This window comes from Corythoichthys intestinalis, chromosome 8 (assembly GCF_030265065.1).
Source record: "Corythoichthys intestinalis isolate RoL2023-P3 chromosome 8, ASM3026506v1, whole genome shotgun sequence".
Lineage (NCBI taxonomy): Eukaryota > Metazoa > Chordata > Actinopteri > Syngnathiformes > Syngnathidae > Corythoichthys > Corythoichthys intestinalis.
This window is the reverse complement of record NC_080402.1, coordinates 3,340,373-3,360,782: the sequence shown is the minus strand read 5'-3', so window position 1 is coordinate 3,360,782 and position 20,410 is coordinate 3,340,373. Positions and strand designations below refer to the sequence as shown.

At 36.9% G+C, this 20,410-nt stretch overlaps 1 protein-coding gene across 2 annotated transcripts in view; it reads left to right on the top strand.

The window, feature by feature from the left end:
* arhgap10 (Rho GTPase activating protein 10) overlaps positions 1-20,410 on the top strand; it is a 138,981-nt gene that overhangs the window by 40,919 nt on the left and 77,652 nt on the right. For both annotated transcript variants that reach the window (XM_057843222.1, XM_057843223.1), the window contains 9 exons: positions 3,364-3,474; positions 7,876-7,980; positions 8,057-8,186; positions 10,156-10,262; positions 10,325-10,419; positions 11,063-11,144; positions 11,240-11,282; positions 12,738-12,806; positions 13,029-13,103. In XM_057843222.1, the coding sequence (XP_057699205.1) occupies positions 3,364-3,474; positions 7,876-7,980; positions 8,057-8,186; positions 10,156-10,262; positions 10,325-10,419; positions 11,063-11,144; positions 11,240-11,282; positions 12,738-12,806; positions 13,029-13,103 (817 nt within the window). The remainder of the gene's footprint in view (positions 1-3,363; positions 3,475-7,875; positions 7,981-8,056; positions 8,187-10,155; positions 10,263-10,324; positions 10,420-11,062; positions 11,145-11,239; positions 11,283-12,737; positions 12,807-13,028; positions 13,104-20,410) is intronic.

Sequence of the window (20,410 nt, the reverse complement as noted above, 5' to 3'; positions counted from 1 at the left end):
ACTTGCATAGCAAAAACTCCGCTGGCTTAAATGCTATATAATGCTAATATTTACACAATTAGCTAACTTGCAAAGCAAAATTCCGCTAGCTTAAGTGCTGTATAATGCTAATGTTTACAACAATTGGCTAACTTCCACAGCAAAGGTTCGCTATCTTAAATGCTATATAATGCTAATATTTACAATAATTGGCTAACTTGAATAGCAAAAGTGTGTTAGCTTAAATGCTATGTAATACTAATATTTACAACAATTGGCTAACTTGCAAAGCAAAATTCCGCTAGCTTAAGTGCTGTATAATGCTAATGTTTACAACAATTGGCTAACTTCCATAGCAAAGGTCCGCTAGCTTAAATGCGATATATTGCTAATATTTACAACAATTGCTTAACTTGCATAGCAAAAAGTCCGCTAGCTTTAATGCTATATGATGCTAATATTTACAACAAATGGCTAACTTGCATAGCAAAAGTCCGCTTGCTTAAATGCTATATAATGCTAATTTTTACAACAATTGGCTAACTTGCATAGCAAAAATCCGCTAGCTTTAATGCTATATAATGCTAATGTTTACAGCAGTTGGCTAACTTGCATAGAAAAAGTATTCTAGCTTAAATGCTATATAATGCTAATGTTTACCAGATAGTCGTTATTTTGAAAGTGCATTCTTAGCAAGCCTTTGTTTTATATCACCTAAAATTTATTTCTGCAATGTATTAAATGTTCTGAATCCGATTGCTCGGTTATTCGAACGAACTAGTTCATAGATTAATCGACTACTAAAATAATCGAGAGCTGCCGCCCTAATAAAAATAGATCTGATGTGGGAGTGAATGTTCCCTGGTCATGATTTGCAGTTAACTGTGTGTAATCCAGTACTTCTCAGATAGTGGGGCGCGCCCCCCAGAGGTGGCGCGTGTGACCTCGGGGAACATGCTTTTTTAGAATAAAGTGTACTTGCACATCCACTCAGTGGGTGGCAGTGGCGCTCTCATTTTCAAAGTGCTCGCAGTATTTTTGAAGTAAGCAAGAGCACACGGAAGAGAGAGCTGTGCGCCGTTTTCGAAAGCCGTTTTCCGGCCAGACTCACGCAGCGACCCACTGTCTTCTCCAGTTCTCACGTGTCCGCCCGAGAGGTGCCATTTTCGGCTTGGGATCGTCACGACGACCGCCCTCACCCACGGTTCTCCCTCGGCCGCCGAGAATGCGCTTTTTTCGGGCCGTTTATCTTTTGGCTTTGACATTTAATACAGTGGTAGACGAGGAAAGACCACTGTTTACTGTGTCTAAAAATGATTATAGCGGACAGCCGGAAGCCAAATCAATTAAGACGCCACTTAAAGACATTAGACCCCAATCTCATTGATAAGCCGCTTGGTTGTTTTTCAGCGAAAATGTGTCGAATATTGCCAACAATCGTCCCGCTTTGTCAGTGTTATATCAGTAAACCAGTGAGCACTGTTTGCATGCTCAGTGCAAAATAACGCCACATCATTGCAAACTGGAGGTGATACTGGGAGCAGCGAAAATAAGACAGTGTCTTTGGACAGAAGGACTGTTTGTTTTTTTTCCTCTATTCAGTTTTGTTTTTTCGATCAAATTTTTTGGCATATTCTCCTCACGAGTTAATGTTTCTAATCAATTTGAATTTGTTATTATTTACTGAGTTTATTTTTCAGTATCAAATGGTCAAAAACGTACCTTGAGTGTATTTTTGCAGTTTGGATGTGACTTTTTTTTTTTTTTTTTTTTTTTATAAATTCAGGCAAATTGATGCGCGTTGTCTTTCCTGTTACAAACAAAACAATGTTAATAAAGTTATACTTTATAAGTTGATCTGTTATTTTCTCTAATAGAAAAAAAAGGATACAATGTGAGGCAGAGGCGTACTTTTAATAGTAATATTATACACAAATGATACTATTTACAGAGTTTGGGGGGGCGCGAAACATTTACGTCTTCCTTGGGGGGGGGGGGGGGGGGCGTAACAGAAAATAATTGAGAAGCACTGGTGTAATCCAACAAGGAAAATGCTAATATCTTATTTTTATTAAAGAAAGAGTTGCTAAAGCTAGCGAGTGGTACCTGACTTTAACACTTACCTCAGTTTATCCCTGTTTTGTCTATTTTTGTCCATTAACCGCAAAAAATAAAAGTTTACTGTATACAGAATTTGTGTCAATCAACACATTAGTGAGAATTCCCATTCAAAAAAGGTTGGTTCGAGCGCTTTTGTTTAGTCAGTCTTTGTTTGGGTTGTGGTGTTCCGCCCGTCCAACTGCACGAGGCTCCCAGTGACGCACCTTCTAGTGACATTTTTTCCTGGCTGGTCCACAGAGGAAGCGTGTACTGGCTTTGACCCTCACACCGAGGTCAAATGTGTGCTCCAATCCATAGCGCCATCTGAACGGAGACCCCCGGTTACCCCTTGCTAGCTTGTTTTTGCTGTCCCATGTGTCCATGTAAGGTGATAAGAGAGGACACTTGAAACTGTTGACATTGTTACTGTCTAAACGTTGTGGCACAGAGTACTCTGTGTCATATTTATATGATAAGAAGTCAGTGGGACGGCAAGCATTTACATATGGGGTACATACAGTACCTTGCGCTGACAGATATATTTTTAAACTGTAATGAACTGATAGTCTACTTTAGTAGCGCAAAACAATTGCTTTGACTTGTTGCTAGGCAGAATTCATAGGGCTCTATCACAACTGACAATATATACAGGTAGTCCCCAGGTTACAACGTACTCGACTTATGTGATTTTGACTTTACGACGCCAGAGTCTTGTCCGCCATTTTGTCTCCAGTCGTTTTTTGTTTTTTTTACCTTATTGCACCACACAGTATCTTATTTTTTTACTTTACTTAATGAAGATGACGTGTTCTCTCCTCACTAAACGTGAAGTTGTTCACCTTGACAGACGGCAAACAAGACAATTGTGATTTTTGAAGATTTTGACTTGCTTGACTTTTGACAATTTGTAAAGCTGTAGCACACTTATGTCAAACAACAACAAAGTCACTCAAATCACCTTTCTTCCCCGTACTGATGCTCGGTTTGAACTGCAGGAGATTGTCTTAAATCATGTCTACATGCCTAAATGCACTGAGTTGCCGCCATGTGATTGGCTGATTAGAAATTAAGTGTTAACGAGCACTTGGACAGGTGTACCTAATAAAGTGGGCGGTGAGTGTATATTGTCAACTCATAGGTTGAATTCATCGTCGTCAAGTCAGATGAACGATTACGACTCCTTCTAGCGTCATTCATTCCACTTTGTAATTTACAGTTATGTAAGGTATTCCATTGCATCTGTGCACAATTATGATGATAGTTTCCTGCGTGTTTTTCCTCCAGGCAGACGTCCAGGTGGAAACCATGAGGCAGCACTTCCAGGAGGAGTCGCTGGACTACGTATGCAAGCTGCAGGAGATCCAGGAGAGGAAGAAATTTGAGTGTGTGGAGCCTGTGAGTGATATTTCCAACATATTCAAAACGTTAAAAAAAATTTTTTTTTTTTAAATAGAACATGTTCCAGAAATTCACGTGATGCAGGACATACATTTTGTCAAAGCTCAGTGAAGTTTGCCCCTTATCAAATGAAAATTCATATAAAAATATGTCAATTGGTCAGCAGGGCCAAAAAACAAAAGTGTTTTTTGCCATGTGGCAAAATGTTTTTGCCATGTGGCAAAAAATGTTTGCCACGTGGCATTTTTTTTTTTTTTGCCACGTGGCTTTTTTTTTTTGCCATGTGGCATTTTTTTTGCCATGTGGCAAAATGGATTTTGCCGTGTGGCATTTATTTGGGGTATGTGGCAAAATGCATTTTGGTTTGTGGGGGGGTTATATGGCATTTTGGGGGGGTTTATGGCTGTCTTGCAGGCCATACAAGTCCATGCCATTGATGGCTATGTACGTCCAAATTGTATTTTCATTTTAAATGGCAGAAAAACATGAGTGGCTGTGTTTTTGGATGTGTGGCACGTCCAAATTTGGACGTACATAGCCGTCAATGGCAGAGCCTTACTTGGGTGCCAGTTGAATGTCGATAAGCTCTAATGTAAAGTGTGTGGTCAAAAAACACAGTCACACATGTTTTTCTGCCATTTAAAATGAAAATGCAATTTGGACGTGCATAGCCGTCAATGGCATGGATCCGTATGGCCTGAAAAACAGCCATATACCCCCCCACAAACCAAAATGCATTTTGCCACATACCCCAAATAAATGCCACATTGCAAAATCCATTTTTGCCACATGGCAAAATCCATATTTGCCACATGGCAAAATCCATTTTTGCCACATGGCCAAAATATTTTGCCACGATTTTGCCACGTGGCAAAAAAAAATGCCACATGGCAAAACATTTTTGCCACATGGCAAATACAACTTTTGGTTCTCGCTGTCTCTCCAATTGGTTGTGCTTTTTTGTGGTGTAAAAAGTTGTTTGCGCTGCTACCGTTTTTAATATACAGCTAGTCCCCGGGTTCCGACTTAACGACGCCAGAGTCTCGTCCGCCATTTTGTCTCCAGTCTTCTTTTAGTCTTATCAACAGTACCTCATTGTACCTCCCGATATTTTATTTTTTACTTTATCAACATGACCTCTTCTGTACTCACTAAACATGAATTAGTTCAGCTTGACAGACAGCAAATAAAGAAATTCCGTTTTTTGAAGCTTTTGACTTCCTTCACTTTTAACATTTTGTAAAGCTATAACACACTTATGTTGAAAACGACTCACATTTTACCAATAAAAGAGTTGACACAAAACAATTTTGTATTCAAACTAGGGCTGTCAAAATTAACGGGCGGTAATTAACTTTTTTATTAATCACGTTAAAATATCTGACGCAATTAATGCACATGCCTCCTTCAAACAGATTAAAATGACAGCTGTGTCATGTACACTTGTTACTTGTGTTTTTGGTCTCCCTCTGCTGGTGCTTTGGTGCGACTAATTTTATGCACCATGAGCATTGTGTAATTATTGACATCAACAATGCCGAGCTACTAGTTTATCTTTTGATTGAAAATTTTACAAATTTCATTAAAACGAAAACATTAAAAGGGGTTTTAATATAACATTTCTATAACTTGTACTAACATTTATCTTTTAAGAACTTCAAGTCTTTCTATCCATGGATCGCTTTAACAGAATGTTAATGTTAATGCCATCTTGTTGATTTATTGTTATAATAAACAAATACAGTACTTATGTACCGTATGTTGAATGTATATATCAGGCTTGTGTCTTATCTTTCCATTTCAACAATAATTTACAGAAAAATATGGCATATTTTATAGATGGTTTGAATTGCGATTAATTACGATCAATTTTTAAGCTGTGACTAACTCGATTAAAAATTTCAATCGTTTGACAGCCCTAGTTCAAACGTCTATCTAGTCTGAACAATGTAAATTAAGTAGATTAAATTAACCTAATTTAGCTCACAAAAATCCGTTAGTTTAAATGCAATGAATGCTAACATATTTACAATTCTCACAGCAAATCGCTCACTCGTAACTCCCCAAACTAGCTGTAAATTTAATTACAAATGCATACACAAACATATATTAACAGAAACAACGTACAGCCTGATGTGGGCCAAACCAGAGCGCAGCTATCCTTTATCCATGTCAGACGTCTGAGTGCTCCTGTGTGGAAGCATTATTGAACGACAGTCCAACCAGACCCAACGCTGCCACTAGAGGGCAGTGTATCCTCGACTATTAAACAAAGTACAATACAGTGATCCCTCGCTACTTCGCGCCCTGAGTCTATTGTGGATTTTTTTCCCCTCAATTAATAAATAAATAAATGCAGTATTTTATAGAGCTTGTCCGGATCCAATCACTTAATCTCTCACTCTCGCTCCTGTCGCTTTTCTTGGTCAGGCAGTGCACTGGAGTTTCTTAACAAAGTTAACGATTATTGACGGACGTTAAGGTTTGATCTTACCAAAGACACTTGTGAGCCAAAACTTCAAAGCGCCGCAAGCGTCACTCATCGTTTAACTTGTTAAACAGTTGCTGTGGCAACTCATTGTGTGTAAGTGAGCGTTTCTTTTTTGCTTTATTCTTGTTTAAAAATAATTCAGTGGGACATGAACATTTTTAAAACTTATCATATTTAGTACATTTGAAGTGCTTAAAAATCATTTATCAAAATATATATGGCGGAAAACACAGACAAAACTGAAAAAGCATTTTCTGCTCTTGCACTCCTCTTTAAAAGTAACTGCTGTATCTACCATTTAAGCCAAAACAACTGTTGTTTTGGATTGAACAGTATGTCTATATGCCGACATAGCAGATTCATGGCGCATGAAGCCCCCGAACTATTTTTAATTTGTCCGTTTTACCCTGAAAACCCCCGTTTACAGACATCACACAACCGCTTTTGTTTCAACCCAGCCATAAAACGAAGGTAATTAATTCTATGTATTATTCAATGTCTGTCGTTTTTAGCTTAGAATCATTAATTGATGTCTCATATTTCGTTTAGAAAAAAAAACTACTTAAAAAAATTATTCACTGGCATATTTTAAACTTTTAAACAAATTATGTCGCAATGAAAAAAATGGCGTCTGTAAAAAAGTCATGGATATCCACGTCATAGCTATCACTTGATTGTATTTTTTTTTTGTGTGTTACTCTTGCATTTTCTCCGATACGTTAGATGATAAATAATTGATCCAAACAAAGAAAAAATATATATATATATTTTTAAAGGGTAAATATATGAAAAAGAAAATCTCGACCACTCCTTGATGTCTGCGATTTCTGCATAGCGACCCTTGTATATTACCATGTTTCACCCCTAAAATCCCTACAAAATCCAGCTGTGGCCATTCCCAGCTGTGTCTTGACACTCGGTGATACATGCGACATGGAGTTTTTGGATCGAAAAAAGTTAAGTACACGATAATATCCCGTTAAAGTCATGGCGTCTGTTATTCTGTTCTCGTGTGCTCTCACCTCCAGGGTTTTGCTGTTTAAAAAACTTTTTTTTTTTTTTAAATGCCTTCCTGTTCAAAATTTTTCTTCCCACAGAAAATTGAGATTTTAAGCTTTCCAATGATGTATAACACATGCATATCGGACAATTTTGAAAGTTGGCCAAATTGGGGGTCTCAGAGCGGAACTTCAAGTCACCTGAGGGTTTTCCGCCATACACATAAAAGTTTTTTTTTGAGGGGGGCGCTACTTTGCGGTTTTCCATGGGGGGGGCGCTATTTTGCGTTTTTTTACTATTTGCGCTGGGTTCTGGTCCCCATTAACCGCGAAAACCGAGGGATCACTATACTTTTGGACTTTTTGGCTGTTTTTTTTTTTGTAAAGGTTCATTCTAATTTACACAAAAATCCGGGTTTCGTCGCTAACATAGGAACGGAACTCGTTCGTAACCCGGGGACTACCTGTATTTACAATTCTTTTATAGGTGAATCTGTGGTCAAGGAGTGGCCGATTTTGATTATTAGGCGGTAGCCAATGGCAGAGAAGCTACAGGTATATTACGTTTAGTAAACTCTGGGAGCTGCGAGTACCATCCATACATATCATATCAGACAAGTCTGCTCCTCAGTCAATACAAGGCGAGAGTCCAGCTAGACCCAACCCTGCCACCAGAGGGCAGTGTATCCTCCATCATTAAACAAAAGACAATGCAATACATTCAACCAAACTGTTATTTTGAGATTTAGGGGGTATTTAGTGGTACTCAAAGGTTTAAATCCGGCTTACGCAGAAATTCGGGTTACGTTGCCAGCATAGCAATGGAACTCCTTCGTAACTCGGAGACTACCTGTCGTTTAAACATAGGTTTGTGTCATTTTCAATGTGGCGTCATCTTTTTCTTTGCAGATGCTGGCTTTCTTTCAGACGGTCTTCACTTTTTATCACCAGGGATTCGAGCTCGCCAAGGACTTCGACCATTATAAGCGAGCGTTACAAATCAATATACAGAATGTAAGCGATATCAGTACAAAGTACTTTGATGACTTTTTATGTAATCATCACAAAAGTCACGCTCTGCCCGTCTCAGACAAGGAGTCGGTTCGAGGGCACGCGTTCCGAGGTCAACGAGCTGATGAAAAGGATCCGAGAAGCGCCTCAGGAGTACCGACAGACCAGCCCCATTAGCTGCGAGGGTTACCTTTACGTCCAAGAAAAACGTAAATATTCCAATACAGTCGTACCTGAAGACAAGGGCGTAGGTTTGCTCTCAACATTAGTAGGGATGACATAATAGCATAACCTGCATGTACAAATTTTGCCGGGGAGAGGACATTATTTAGACCAAACAGATTGGGTGAATGGTGGTCAGGGCCCACATTTCTGAAGAATATGAACCTACTGTAATTTTCAGACTATAAGGCGCTACTTCCCCCCCCCTCATTTTGAATGCAGTTTATGTGGCTTATTAGTTGATTTATTTGGGTTAAAAGACAACACTTTATTTGACAGTGGTGTCATAAGACTGCCATATGACCGTCATAGTTATGAGATGACACTATCATGGGCATTGTTCTACCCTTATGAAAGATGTCATCAAGTGTCATGCGACAAATTATGTCACTAACTCCATTTATGTCCAGCTCAGATCTTTTACATCCATGTTAAAGTGGGATCATTTGCCGGATGACACAAAATGGCATCTGTCATAAGCATTCATCAATGTGGCATGTCATAATTATGATGGTCTTATGACATACTTATGGCGCCACTGTCAAATAAAGTGTTACCAAATACCATAACTCGCAATTAATGGAACAACTGGAACAGTAACTGAAGGCATAATTAGCACAAAACATAAAATTCTAATTTTTATGTACATCTGTAGTGCTACAATGCATGCTAGGAGGCATGTTGAACAAAAACAGTGTTGACAGCAGGTCGCAGGAGAATTTGACTGTCTCCCCCAAGGGAGCAATGATGGCCAAATGAAGCTTCTTGAAGCAATGAAGCTTTGCAGCCAATTGATTCATTTGGTTTTATGACAGCCGTATGATGTCGCTGTCAAATAAAGTGTTACCGGTTAATATCTTTTGGTGTAAATATCCCATAATACAGTGACGACAGCTGCGGCTTATAGTCCAGTGCAGCTTATGGATGAACAAATGCCGTTTTCATGCCAGATTTGTTGGCGGCTTATAGTCAGGTGTGCCTTATAGCCCGAAAATTACGGTCAGTAAAATATAAGTTGAAAAGAGACTTTGATCCTCTCTCTAAGCAACTTTATTGTTCGGTTTTGTGTTTTTTTTCCTCCTAGTGTGACTTGTCCCTGTGATTGCTAATTGATTTCACCTGTTGTGTCTGCTCCTAGTGTATCCTCCAACCTTCATCCTCCTGTGTCACCCACCTGTTCCTCGTTGACTTGTTACCCCGTGTCTGTGTCTATATAAGCTCCCCGTTTTTGTTGAGTCTTGTCGCGACATTGTGTATGTCAGCGTTTTTGCCAGTTCCTCGTGTTCCTCGTCCTGTTTCGAAAGTAAACTGACTTTTTAGCCTGACTTTTGTTTGTTATGAGTTTTTGGATTTCCCGGTCGTTTTGTTGGTACTTTGTTTTTTTTTGTTGGTATTAATTAAAACATTATTGCACCACCTTTTCTGCCTCACCTCTCTTTTCCTGCAATTGGTTCCACACCACCTGCCTACCCGCGTAACTTGACATTTATGCTCGTTTTTTTGGTTCTATAGTTTCCAACATAGTTCACTACATTTTTCGTAGTTTAATTAACATTAACAGTCGAAAACACATACATGAGGACAGTTCTCTTTCAGCAGCTTCCTATTCGAGTTTTGCAGGTTAGCAAGTTTAATGGTATGCTAACTCTGATGCAGGTCAGACTTTCAGTAGCAAAATTAGAGGTGTGTTCCCCATCTCCACAACATTGACATCTTTTTACATTACTTACAGTGGCTGTTGCTGCTGCTGTTGTTGGCTGAAAAAAAGTTCTAATATCCTTCCTCTTCGAAGGAGGTGGCATGACATTATTTTGTCTCTACTGGCCCTATGCACACCTACGCCCTTGCTTCAAGATACGAATGGCTTTCGTATCATGATTTTTAAAAAATGATTTGTATTATTGGGCGCTCTCGTGGAATTTGTTAGCAGCAAATTTTTTGAATTTATGTTTCCAGGGCCGCCTCCTTTCGGATCAAGTTGGGTCAAACGCTACTGCACGTTTGTCAAAGAGCAAAAGATTCTTCACATGGTGACTTTTGACCACAGATCCGGTGGAAGGAGTGTAAGTTGTTCTAGTATGCTGGCTATAGTTTTGCTATCTTATGTTTAACTCTTCATCTTCAGGGTGAGACGGAGTCGGTCACGCTCAGGTCCTGCGTCCGTAAAACTACAGACATGTTGGACAGGAGGTTCTGCTTGGAGCTGGACATTACGGATCGGTATGTTTCCTTTTGTTGGTTTTATCAATGTATGACGATATGAAATGAAATATGAATTAAATGACGATGTATATCTTTAAAACTTCGCCTTATATCTGTGATCTGACAATCAGGGCCGGCCCCGGCCATTTGGGGGCCTTAAGCAAAAATAATGCCAAGAGGCCCATATTTTTGGCCCACCATTTCGTCACAGTGTACTGTGAAACCCATACATGCCAACCCATACATCCATATTTTGTATATGAATCAGATTTTGTTGCACTGCATACTTCAGACTTCTCACCCCAAGTGATTGTCAGTACTTACAGTAGATAGCGCCAAATCTTTTTCAAAAAGAGGAAAAGAAAGAAGTTAAGGAATAACTTTTATTTTTTAAGCTTTGAATTAAGTATCAAAACTCACAAAAGTCAACTAAAGCAAACTGTAGTAAACAAAATAGAAACAATTGCCAGATTGGGGACCCCCTAGTGGTCAGGGGCCCTAAGCAGCTGCATAGTCTGCGTATAGGCTGGGCCGGCCCTGCTGACAATATTTTGTGAATGAATTCATTCTCAGAAATTAAAAAAGTGAGGGGAAAGCTGTCGTTTTTTATGGTTTATTATATCGTGGCATGTCGTTGATGGGGATACACTTGTTCTTTCAGGCCAGGCACAGCACTGACAGTGCAGGCGTTGTCGGAGAGTGACCACAAATTCTGGATGCTGGCCATGGGCGGGAAGGAACCTGTGAGTCAACAGATGAAACTGCCACTAAAGTGTTTGTCGCACTGACCTGCGGATGACCTTCACTTCTCCGCAATAACAAACGTGTCTAATTACAGATCGGGCACTATCTCGGGAGGACGTTTTCGAAAGAAAGAGGAAGTGAGCGCTCTGTTTTTTCCATTTATATCAATTGTTCTTAATTCTTGGATTGAAGAAATATATATTTTCATAGGAATAACATTACAAAACTAGCAAGAAATTTTAAAAGGAAAGGCAGATTTCAGCAGTGGCGCCACCAGGAGGTGGCCAGGGGTGGCCACGGCCACCCCTATAAATTGGTTGGCCACCCCACTGGCCACCCTGCTTGCCAGTATATCGTTAGATTGTTGTAGAATCAGTTATGCATTTCATCCCAAATGAATGCATTTATTTTGTATTGTTAAATGTAGGGCTGTCAAATTTATCACGTTAACGGGCGGTAATAAATTTTTAAAAATTAATCACGTGAAAATATTTATCGCAATTAACACATTCGCGGTACGACTCAGTCACGCATTGCAGCAAACAGCCTACAATGGCGCCGTTTTACTTACATACAGTGATAAGAGGCAGAGTAGAGTAGATACAAGCATTCATTGGGGCCGTGCTTTTAATTGGCAAAAGCTTTGTCATCTCTCCCACAGCAACTATAAATATTGTGGGAAGCGACGTGGGGAAGAATGACAGGAGTTGATTTTTTTCTTAACACCCTGAAGTGTACCCAACGCAGAGAAGATATAGCATTTGCAGCCACCACACACAGTCATGGTTGCACCACTTCCCATCATGCATTTGGGCAGAACAGTTAAGTCGCTACAGTATCATTTACTAAAAGCTCAACAAATACACTAGATGGCAATATTTAGTCACAATATACAAACTCACATTTATCCTTTAAGAATGACAAGTCTTTCTATCCGTGGATCCCTTTCACAGAAGGAATGTTAATAAAGTTAATGACATCTTGTGGATTTATTGTTATAATAAACAAATACAGTACTTATGTACAGTATGTTGAACGTATAGATCCATCTTGTCTTATGATTCCATTCCAACAATAATTTAAGGAAAAATATGGCATATTTTAGAGATGGTTTGAATTGCGATTAATTACGATTAATTTTTAAGCTGTGATTAACTCGATTAAAAATGTTAAACGTTTGACAGCCCTAGTTAAATGTACACCTTATGCTTGCTTAATCTTGCTTATGCTAGATTGTTGAGGAACTCAAAATGTTGACTGGACAGTTATGCACTATGCACATTAAATCATTTGTAACATCAAATATTACACAATACACCAAAGTATATCAGTATCCGTGTCCTTAAGTCTTTCTGATAGTTTTCCCCTTTTACTGCAATAATATAATGAAAACCTGAAATTATGGCTTTTAGTTTTGGCCACCCCAAGATTTTAAGTGGCCCCATCTGGCCACCCCTGTGAAAAATTTCTGGAGGCGCCACTGGATTTCAGTTGATGAGAATTGTTTGAACATAAGGCAATCAATTGAATCAATGCTTATACAATATTAGATTGTTATTTATTTTATTTATTTATTTATTTTTTTCTTGTAGTTGACGCTCAACTGGATGACGTGGGTCTGTCTTTTGTCAAGAACTCCATCAGCGCCATAGAAAAACGTGGTGAGCATAAATATGCATTGAAATATCATCCTTATCCGCTAGGGGTCAGGGTTGCACTAGTTTTAAAAATGCTGCTAACGGTCATAGCTCGTGTTGCTGTATTTTCATGCAAATGACCACTTGTCCTACTGTTACTTATTGGATATTTATGCATGTTCTTATGCCACCAAATGCACTGCAATGCCATTAAATTCAAGCTGTGTTTTTATGATGGTTGTACAGGGATAAACGACCAAGGCTTGTACAGAGTGGTGGGAGTCAGCTCCAAGGTTCAGAAGCTACTCTCGTTAATGATTGGTAAGTTTTGGTTTTAGTAGTTTTTGCAATTTGTTCACAATTCAAAACAGTTCTCAAATGACTTAGTAAACGAAGTTAGGTGAGCATATTGGATGACAGTGATGGTAGAGGTCTAGTCCATTTGAACCAGTTTAATTGGATTAGACGTCTATTGCGGAAAGTCTTATGAAGGTTGTCTTATTGATTTAAAAAAAAAAAAAAATGTATGTATTATTGTGTTAATTATGAAAATCTTTAGTTTTGCATAATACTATCATGTTTTTACAGAACAGTTTTACAATTTTACATGAAAACTATCACATTTTTACATGTTTGTCATGTTTTTGGATTACAATCACATTTTACTTGACGGTATTGTGTTTACATGATAATTTTTTTACATGATAATTATCAACTTTTTACATGATAATGATCATGTTTTGTGATGATACAGTAATTACCACAATTTTGAATGATATCAAACTTTTACCGAACTATCACTTTTTACGGGACTGTATCACATTTTTACATCATTTAAAACAGTTAAAACAGTTTAATGTCTGTTTTACATGATATGTTTTTACATGACAGTAATGCATTTACATGATAATTATCACCGTTTTACATGACAATGATCACATTTTTAAATGATAATAATCACATTTTTGCATAATATCACACTTTTACATAATTATCAGTAACACATTTTCGCATGATATCAAGGTTTTACATAATATGTTATTACATGACAGTATCACATTTTTAGAAGATAGCTATCATGTTTTTACATGATAATTGTCGTGTAAAAATGTGATAACTATCAAGTTTTTACAATTTAACATCATGGTTTACACGATAATATCACATTTTTACATGACAGTGTTACTTTCACATGACAATATGTTTTTACATGATAATTATCACCTTTTTACATGAATATGATCACGTTTTTAAAAAGATAATTATCACATTTTTGCATGATAATTACCTAGTTTTTACATTATATCATATATCCTGCATTTACATGACAACTATCATGTTTACATGATAATATGTTTTTGCATGATAATTATCACCTTTTTACAGGGATTATCACCTATTTTGCATTATAACAATCACATTTTTACATGATAATGATCACATTTTTACATCATGTAAAAACGTTTTTACAATTTAATGTCAGTTTTACATATTGTTTTTACATGACAGTAATACATTTACATGATAAATATCACCTTTGTTCATGACAATAATCACATTTTTGAATGATAATTTTCACATTTTTGAATAATACCACACTTTTACATAACTATCAGTATCACGTTTTTACGTGATAGTACCATGTTTTTGAATGATAATATCAAGGTTTTACATAATATGTTTTTGCATGACAATATCACATTTTTAGATAACTATCGAGTTTTTACATGATAATTGTCATGTACAAACGTGATACCTATCAAGTTTTAAAATTTAACATCATGGTTTACATGATGATATCACATTTTTCCATGACTTGTATTACCTTCACATGACAATACGTTTTTACATGATTATCACCTTTTTACATGACAATGATCACGTTATTTTAAATGATAATTATCACATTTTTGCATGATAATTATCAAGTTTTTACATTATAATATCAAAGTATTACATGATAATTTCATATTTTCACATGACTGTTTGACATTTTTACATCATAGCTTGATAATTATCACGTTTACACGATAATACATTTTTGCATGATAATTATCACCCTTTTCACATGATTATTATCCCTTTTTGAATTATAATGAATACGTTTTACATGACAGTATCACATTTTCAAATGATAATTATCATGTTTTTACATGATAGTTAGCATGCTTTCACATGACATTTATCAAGTTTTTACATTATAATGTCAAGGTTATTTCAAGGTGATATTACATTTTCACATGAGCGTTTCACATTCTTAGATAACTATCACGTTTATGCATATTGATCATGTTTTTACATGACAATTATCACGTTTTTACAATATAGTCCATTTTTACATGATCGTTATCAGATTCGAGATGAAGAAGAGGATGAGGAACAGGGAGGAGGAGCATCATCATGATAATCGTCACCTTTTTACATGATAATGATCACGTTTGTACATGACAGTATGGCATTTTTACATGATAGTATCCCGTTTTTACTCAATAATTATCATGTTTACATGATAATCACATTTTTACATATTTCTGACATATTTACATGACAGTACGATGTTTTTACATGATAGTAACACATTTTTACACGGGAATTATTGTGTTTTACATGACAGTGTCACATTTTTACATGATAATTATCATGTTTTTGCATATTTATCACTCATTTACATGACAGCTATCACATTTTTACATAACAGTATCAGCTTTACATGATAATATATTTTTACATGATAATTATCAGATTTGAGACGAAGCGGAGAATGAGGAACAGGAGAGAGGAGCATCTTTATGACAATTGTCACCTTTTTACATGATAATGATCACATTTTCACATAATAATCCTGATTTTACATAAAATGTATCACATTTTTACATGACAGTAACACAGTTACATAGGTTATTACGATTTTACATAACAATTAACAAATTTGAGATGAAAAGGAGAATGAGGAACAGGAGGGAGGAGTGTCCTCATGATAATTATAACATTTTTAGATGATAATTTCACGTTTTTACTTGCTAATTATCACATTTTTACTTAATAATCACGTTTTTACGTGATGTTTATCACACTTTTACATGACATTGTCACGTTTTTACATGTGAATTACCACATTTTTACATGGGTTATATTTTTACGTGATAATGAACACGTTTTTATGATATTTATGACATTTTACATGATAATTATCAAGTTTTTTTACACGATACCATCATGTAAAAATGTGATATTGGAATTTTTTTTCTGGGTGGCAATATTAAAGGGTGAGACAGTTTCCTGTAAATTAAAAAAAAAAACAAAAAACATTTGAAATTCTTAAAATATCATAATATTAATATCAAAATGTGTTGATTGGAGAGAGTTGCAATTTCCTGATAGAAAATAATGAGACTGCAGTTGTTGTACTTTAGTTTAAGAAAAAAATTAATGAACTAATCATGCAAAATGGTTGTAATTGTACAAGAATCATGTAATATAATTACGGGAATAGTTTTTAAAAAATAATGAGAATGCATACAAAATTACCAGAACTGAAAAAAAATACGACTATTACAACAAAGTTGTACCTAATCAAGGAAAGCATAATTTTTTTTATTTTCATTATACTTGTAATAATAGCCGAGTGGTGTTACACAAAAATGATAGAATTATACGCCAATACCATTTGTAATAGTGCTAGAAATTGAAAATGGATATTCGGGCCAGAATGTAAATAGACACTGTGGTCTTTTGACTCTCCAATATTCGACCCCTTTTTACCGGGCCCCCCCCCCCACCGTCCGCTCTCGAGTTTCCTGTCGCCTCTGGTTGACTTTCCCAGCGCCGCGTTCTGAATGACAACAAACTCGGGCGACAAGCAGAATCTCGTCTTCCGCAATGCTGCACAACGGTTGCAATTTAGTTTCTGGAATTTTTTGAAACGTGCGTCTTTTAATTTAGAGTCAACATATCAAAGTAAAAACTGAACTGTCCTAAATGCATAAATAACAAGACATTTTTGTGTAAATACATATACAGCAATGCACATTTCCGAAGCTGTTTGCGAGGGATGAATTGATTGCTTGAATGAACTCTATCAACTTATATGATTGTTCCTTTAAATAGCTGGTGCGGTTGTACATTGACTTCACATTGACAACCACAGCACAGCACAGAATGTGTGGGTGAATCACACTTTAAACCCTGAGGACGCTCCTCCTTCTCTTCCTCATCCTCCTCATCGTCGTCTCGAATCTATCGCCGTGGCCGGCGTCCAATCGCAGTGTGTGTTACAGTACAAACTCGAGAGCTGTGTGTCAGACGAGACTGACTGCACTGTACAGCACGACGCACTCTGAGTTGTCTGCTGAACAGTTTTGTGGCACAATTATACACCATTTTTAAAATCAGACTGTACTTCTTTATATAGTGTGGGTGCTTTTTTGTTTTTCCACCTAAATAATCGGGGCGCCAGTATTTTTGATGAATGAGTGAACTGGGACATTGATTTTTTTTCCATTATGCACCCATTCATTTTCCTAAGGAATTAGTGTGACAATATTTTTTATATTTTCCCCCATCCACCTTGTTTTCCCTTTTCCACATTCGTAGTTGGGATGCTGATATGTTTGTTTCCCTCACATACCCTTTTGTTTTCTCTTTTCCACCTAAATAATCAGGGCGCCCGTATTTTTGATGAATGAATGAACTGCAACATTGATATTTTTCCCTTATCCACCTTTTCATTTTCCCAAGGAATTAGGGTGACAATATTTTTTCTTGGCCCCAATCCACCTTGTTTTCCCTTTTCCACGTTAGTAATCGGGATGCTGACATGTTTGTTTCCCTCACCTACCCTCTCATTTTCCCTTTTCCACCTAATAAGTTTGGGGAACCAACATTTTTTTCCTCTCCTAATGAACATTATTCCTATTTTTTCCCCCTCATTCACCCTTTCGTTTTCCTAAAGACATCAGGAATCGGGCATCATTTTTTTCCCCATCCACATTAGTAATCCGGATGCTGATATGTTTGTTTCCCTTTTCCAACTAATACATTTGGGGCACCAACATTTTTTTCCTCTCCTAATGAACCGGGAGATTGATATTTTTCTTTCCCTTATCCACCCGTTCGTTTATCTAAAGACATCCTGAACCGGGCATCATTTTTTTCCCATCCACATTGTTTTCCCTTTCTCACATTAGTTATCGGGATGCTGATATGTTTGTTTCCCTCACCTACCCTCTTGTCTTCCCTTTTCCACCTAATAAATTTGGGGCAGCAATATATTTTTTATTCCAAAATGAACCGGGACATTGATATTTTCTCCCATATCCATCCTTTCATTTTCCTAAGAACATCAGGAATCGGGGTGTGTTTTTTTTTTTTTTTTTTGCCGCCATCCACCTTTGATTTTTTTTTTTTTTTTTTTTTTAACCACATTAGTAATTGGGATGTTTATATGTTTGTTTCCCTCACCTAACCTCTTGTTTTCCCTTTTCCACCCGATAAATTTGGAGCACCAATACATTTTTCATTCCAGAATGAACCGGGACATTGATATTTTTCTCCCATATCCACCCTTTCATTTTCCTAATGACATCTGGAACCGGGCATCATTTTTTTCCCCATCCACATTGTTTTCCCTTTTCTACGGTAGTAATCAGGTTGATGAAGTTTGTTTCCCTTTTCCACCTAATAAATTTGGGGCACCAAAATTTTTTCCCTCTCATAATGAACTGGGACATTGATATTTTTCCCCCTTATTCACACTTTTGTTTTTCTGAAGACATCCGGAACCGGGCATCATTTTTTTCCCATCCACATTGTTTTCCCTTTTCCACATTAGTAATCGGAATGCTAATATGTTTTTTTCCCTTTTCCAACTAATACATTTGGGGCACCAACATTTTTTTCCTCTCCTAATGAACCGGGACATTGATATTTTTCTTTCCCTTATCCACCCGTTCATTTTCCTAAAGACATCAGGAATCGGGCGTCTTTTTTTTCCCATCCACATTGTTTTCCCCTTTTCCACATTAGTTATCGGGATGCTGATATGTTTGTTTCCCTCACCTTGCCTCTTGTTTTCCCTTTACCACCTAATAAATTTGGGGCACCACTACATTTTCATTCCAAAATGAACCGGGACATTGCTGTTTTTCTCCCATATCCAGCCTTTCATTTTGCTAAAGACATCAGGAATCGTGCATCATTTGTTTCCCATCCACATTGTTTTCCCTTTTCCATATTAGTAATCGGGATGCTGATATGTTTGTTTCCCTTTTCCACCTAATAAATTTACAAATAATAAATATATATTTTTCGTTTCAAAATGAACTGGGACATTGATATTTTTCTTTCCGTTATCCACCCGTTTGTTTTCCTAAGGACATTAGGAATCGGGCGTCTTTTTTTCCCATTCATTGTTTTATCTTTTCCACATTAGTGATCAGGATGCAGACATGTTTGTTATGTAAAACCTTCATAAATTTGGGGCACCAACATATCTTTTTCTATCCTAATGAACCAGGACATTAATATTTTTTTTCTAAGGACATCAGGAATCGGGGCGTCTTATTGTTTTTTGTTTGTTCTTTAATTTTTTTTATTTAAATTTTTTTTTTTTTGCTCCATCCACCTTGTTTTCCCTTTTCCACATTAGTTATCAGGATGCAGATATGTTTGTTTCCCTCACCTACCCTCTTGTTTTCCTTTTTCCACATAATAAATTTGGGGCACCAATATATTTTTCATTCCAAAATGAACCGGGACATTGATATTTTTCTTTCCCTTATCCATCTTTTCGTTTCGTTTCCTAAGGACATCAAGGATGGGGGCGTCTTTTATTTTATTGTATTTTATTTCTAAAAAAAAATTGCCCTCATCCACATTATTTTTGGGGTACTGATACATTTCCCTCACTTACCCTCTTGTTTTCCCTCTTCCACCTAATAAATTTGGGGCACCAATATATCTTTTTCTATCCTAATGAACCAGGGCATTAATATTTTTTTTCTATGGACATCAGGAATCGTGGCGTCTTTTTGTTTGTTTGTTTGTTTGTTTGTTTGTTTGTTTTAAATTATTTTTTATTTTTTTATTTGCTCCATCCACCTTGTTTTCCCTTTTACACAGTTGTTGTATATTTTTCGTTTCAAAATGAACCGGGACATTGATATTTTTCTTTCCGTTATCCACCCGTTTGTTTTCCTAAGGACATTAGGAATCGGGCGTCTTTTTTTCCCCATTCATTGTTTTCCCTTTTCCACAGTAGTAGTAGTCAGAGTGCTGATGTGTTTCCCTCACCCACCCACTTGTATTCCCTTCCCTCTTTAGTAATCAGGTTTCCAATATTTTTATTTTTCTTCGTTCATCAATCCTCTGGTTTTCCCTTTTCCACCTAGGAAATTTGGGGCACCAATATATATAAGTTGTAAATCGAATCTGTAAAGAACATTGTCTGAGGCTTGAGGCCTCCCATTAAATGCCTTTACATTTTAAGAAAATAATGATAATGTATCCTAGAAACTATATGAAGTGCCAAAAATAGATGACTAATATTCGCTCCTATGTCTGACTTATGACGCAGCACGCTTCTCAGAGTTCAATTCCCTGCCCGATACCTCTCCAGAGTCCCGGCAGAG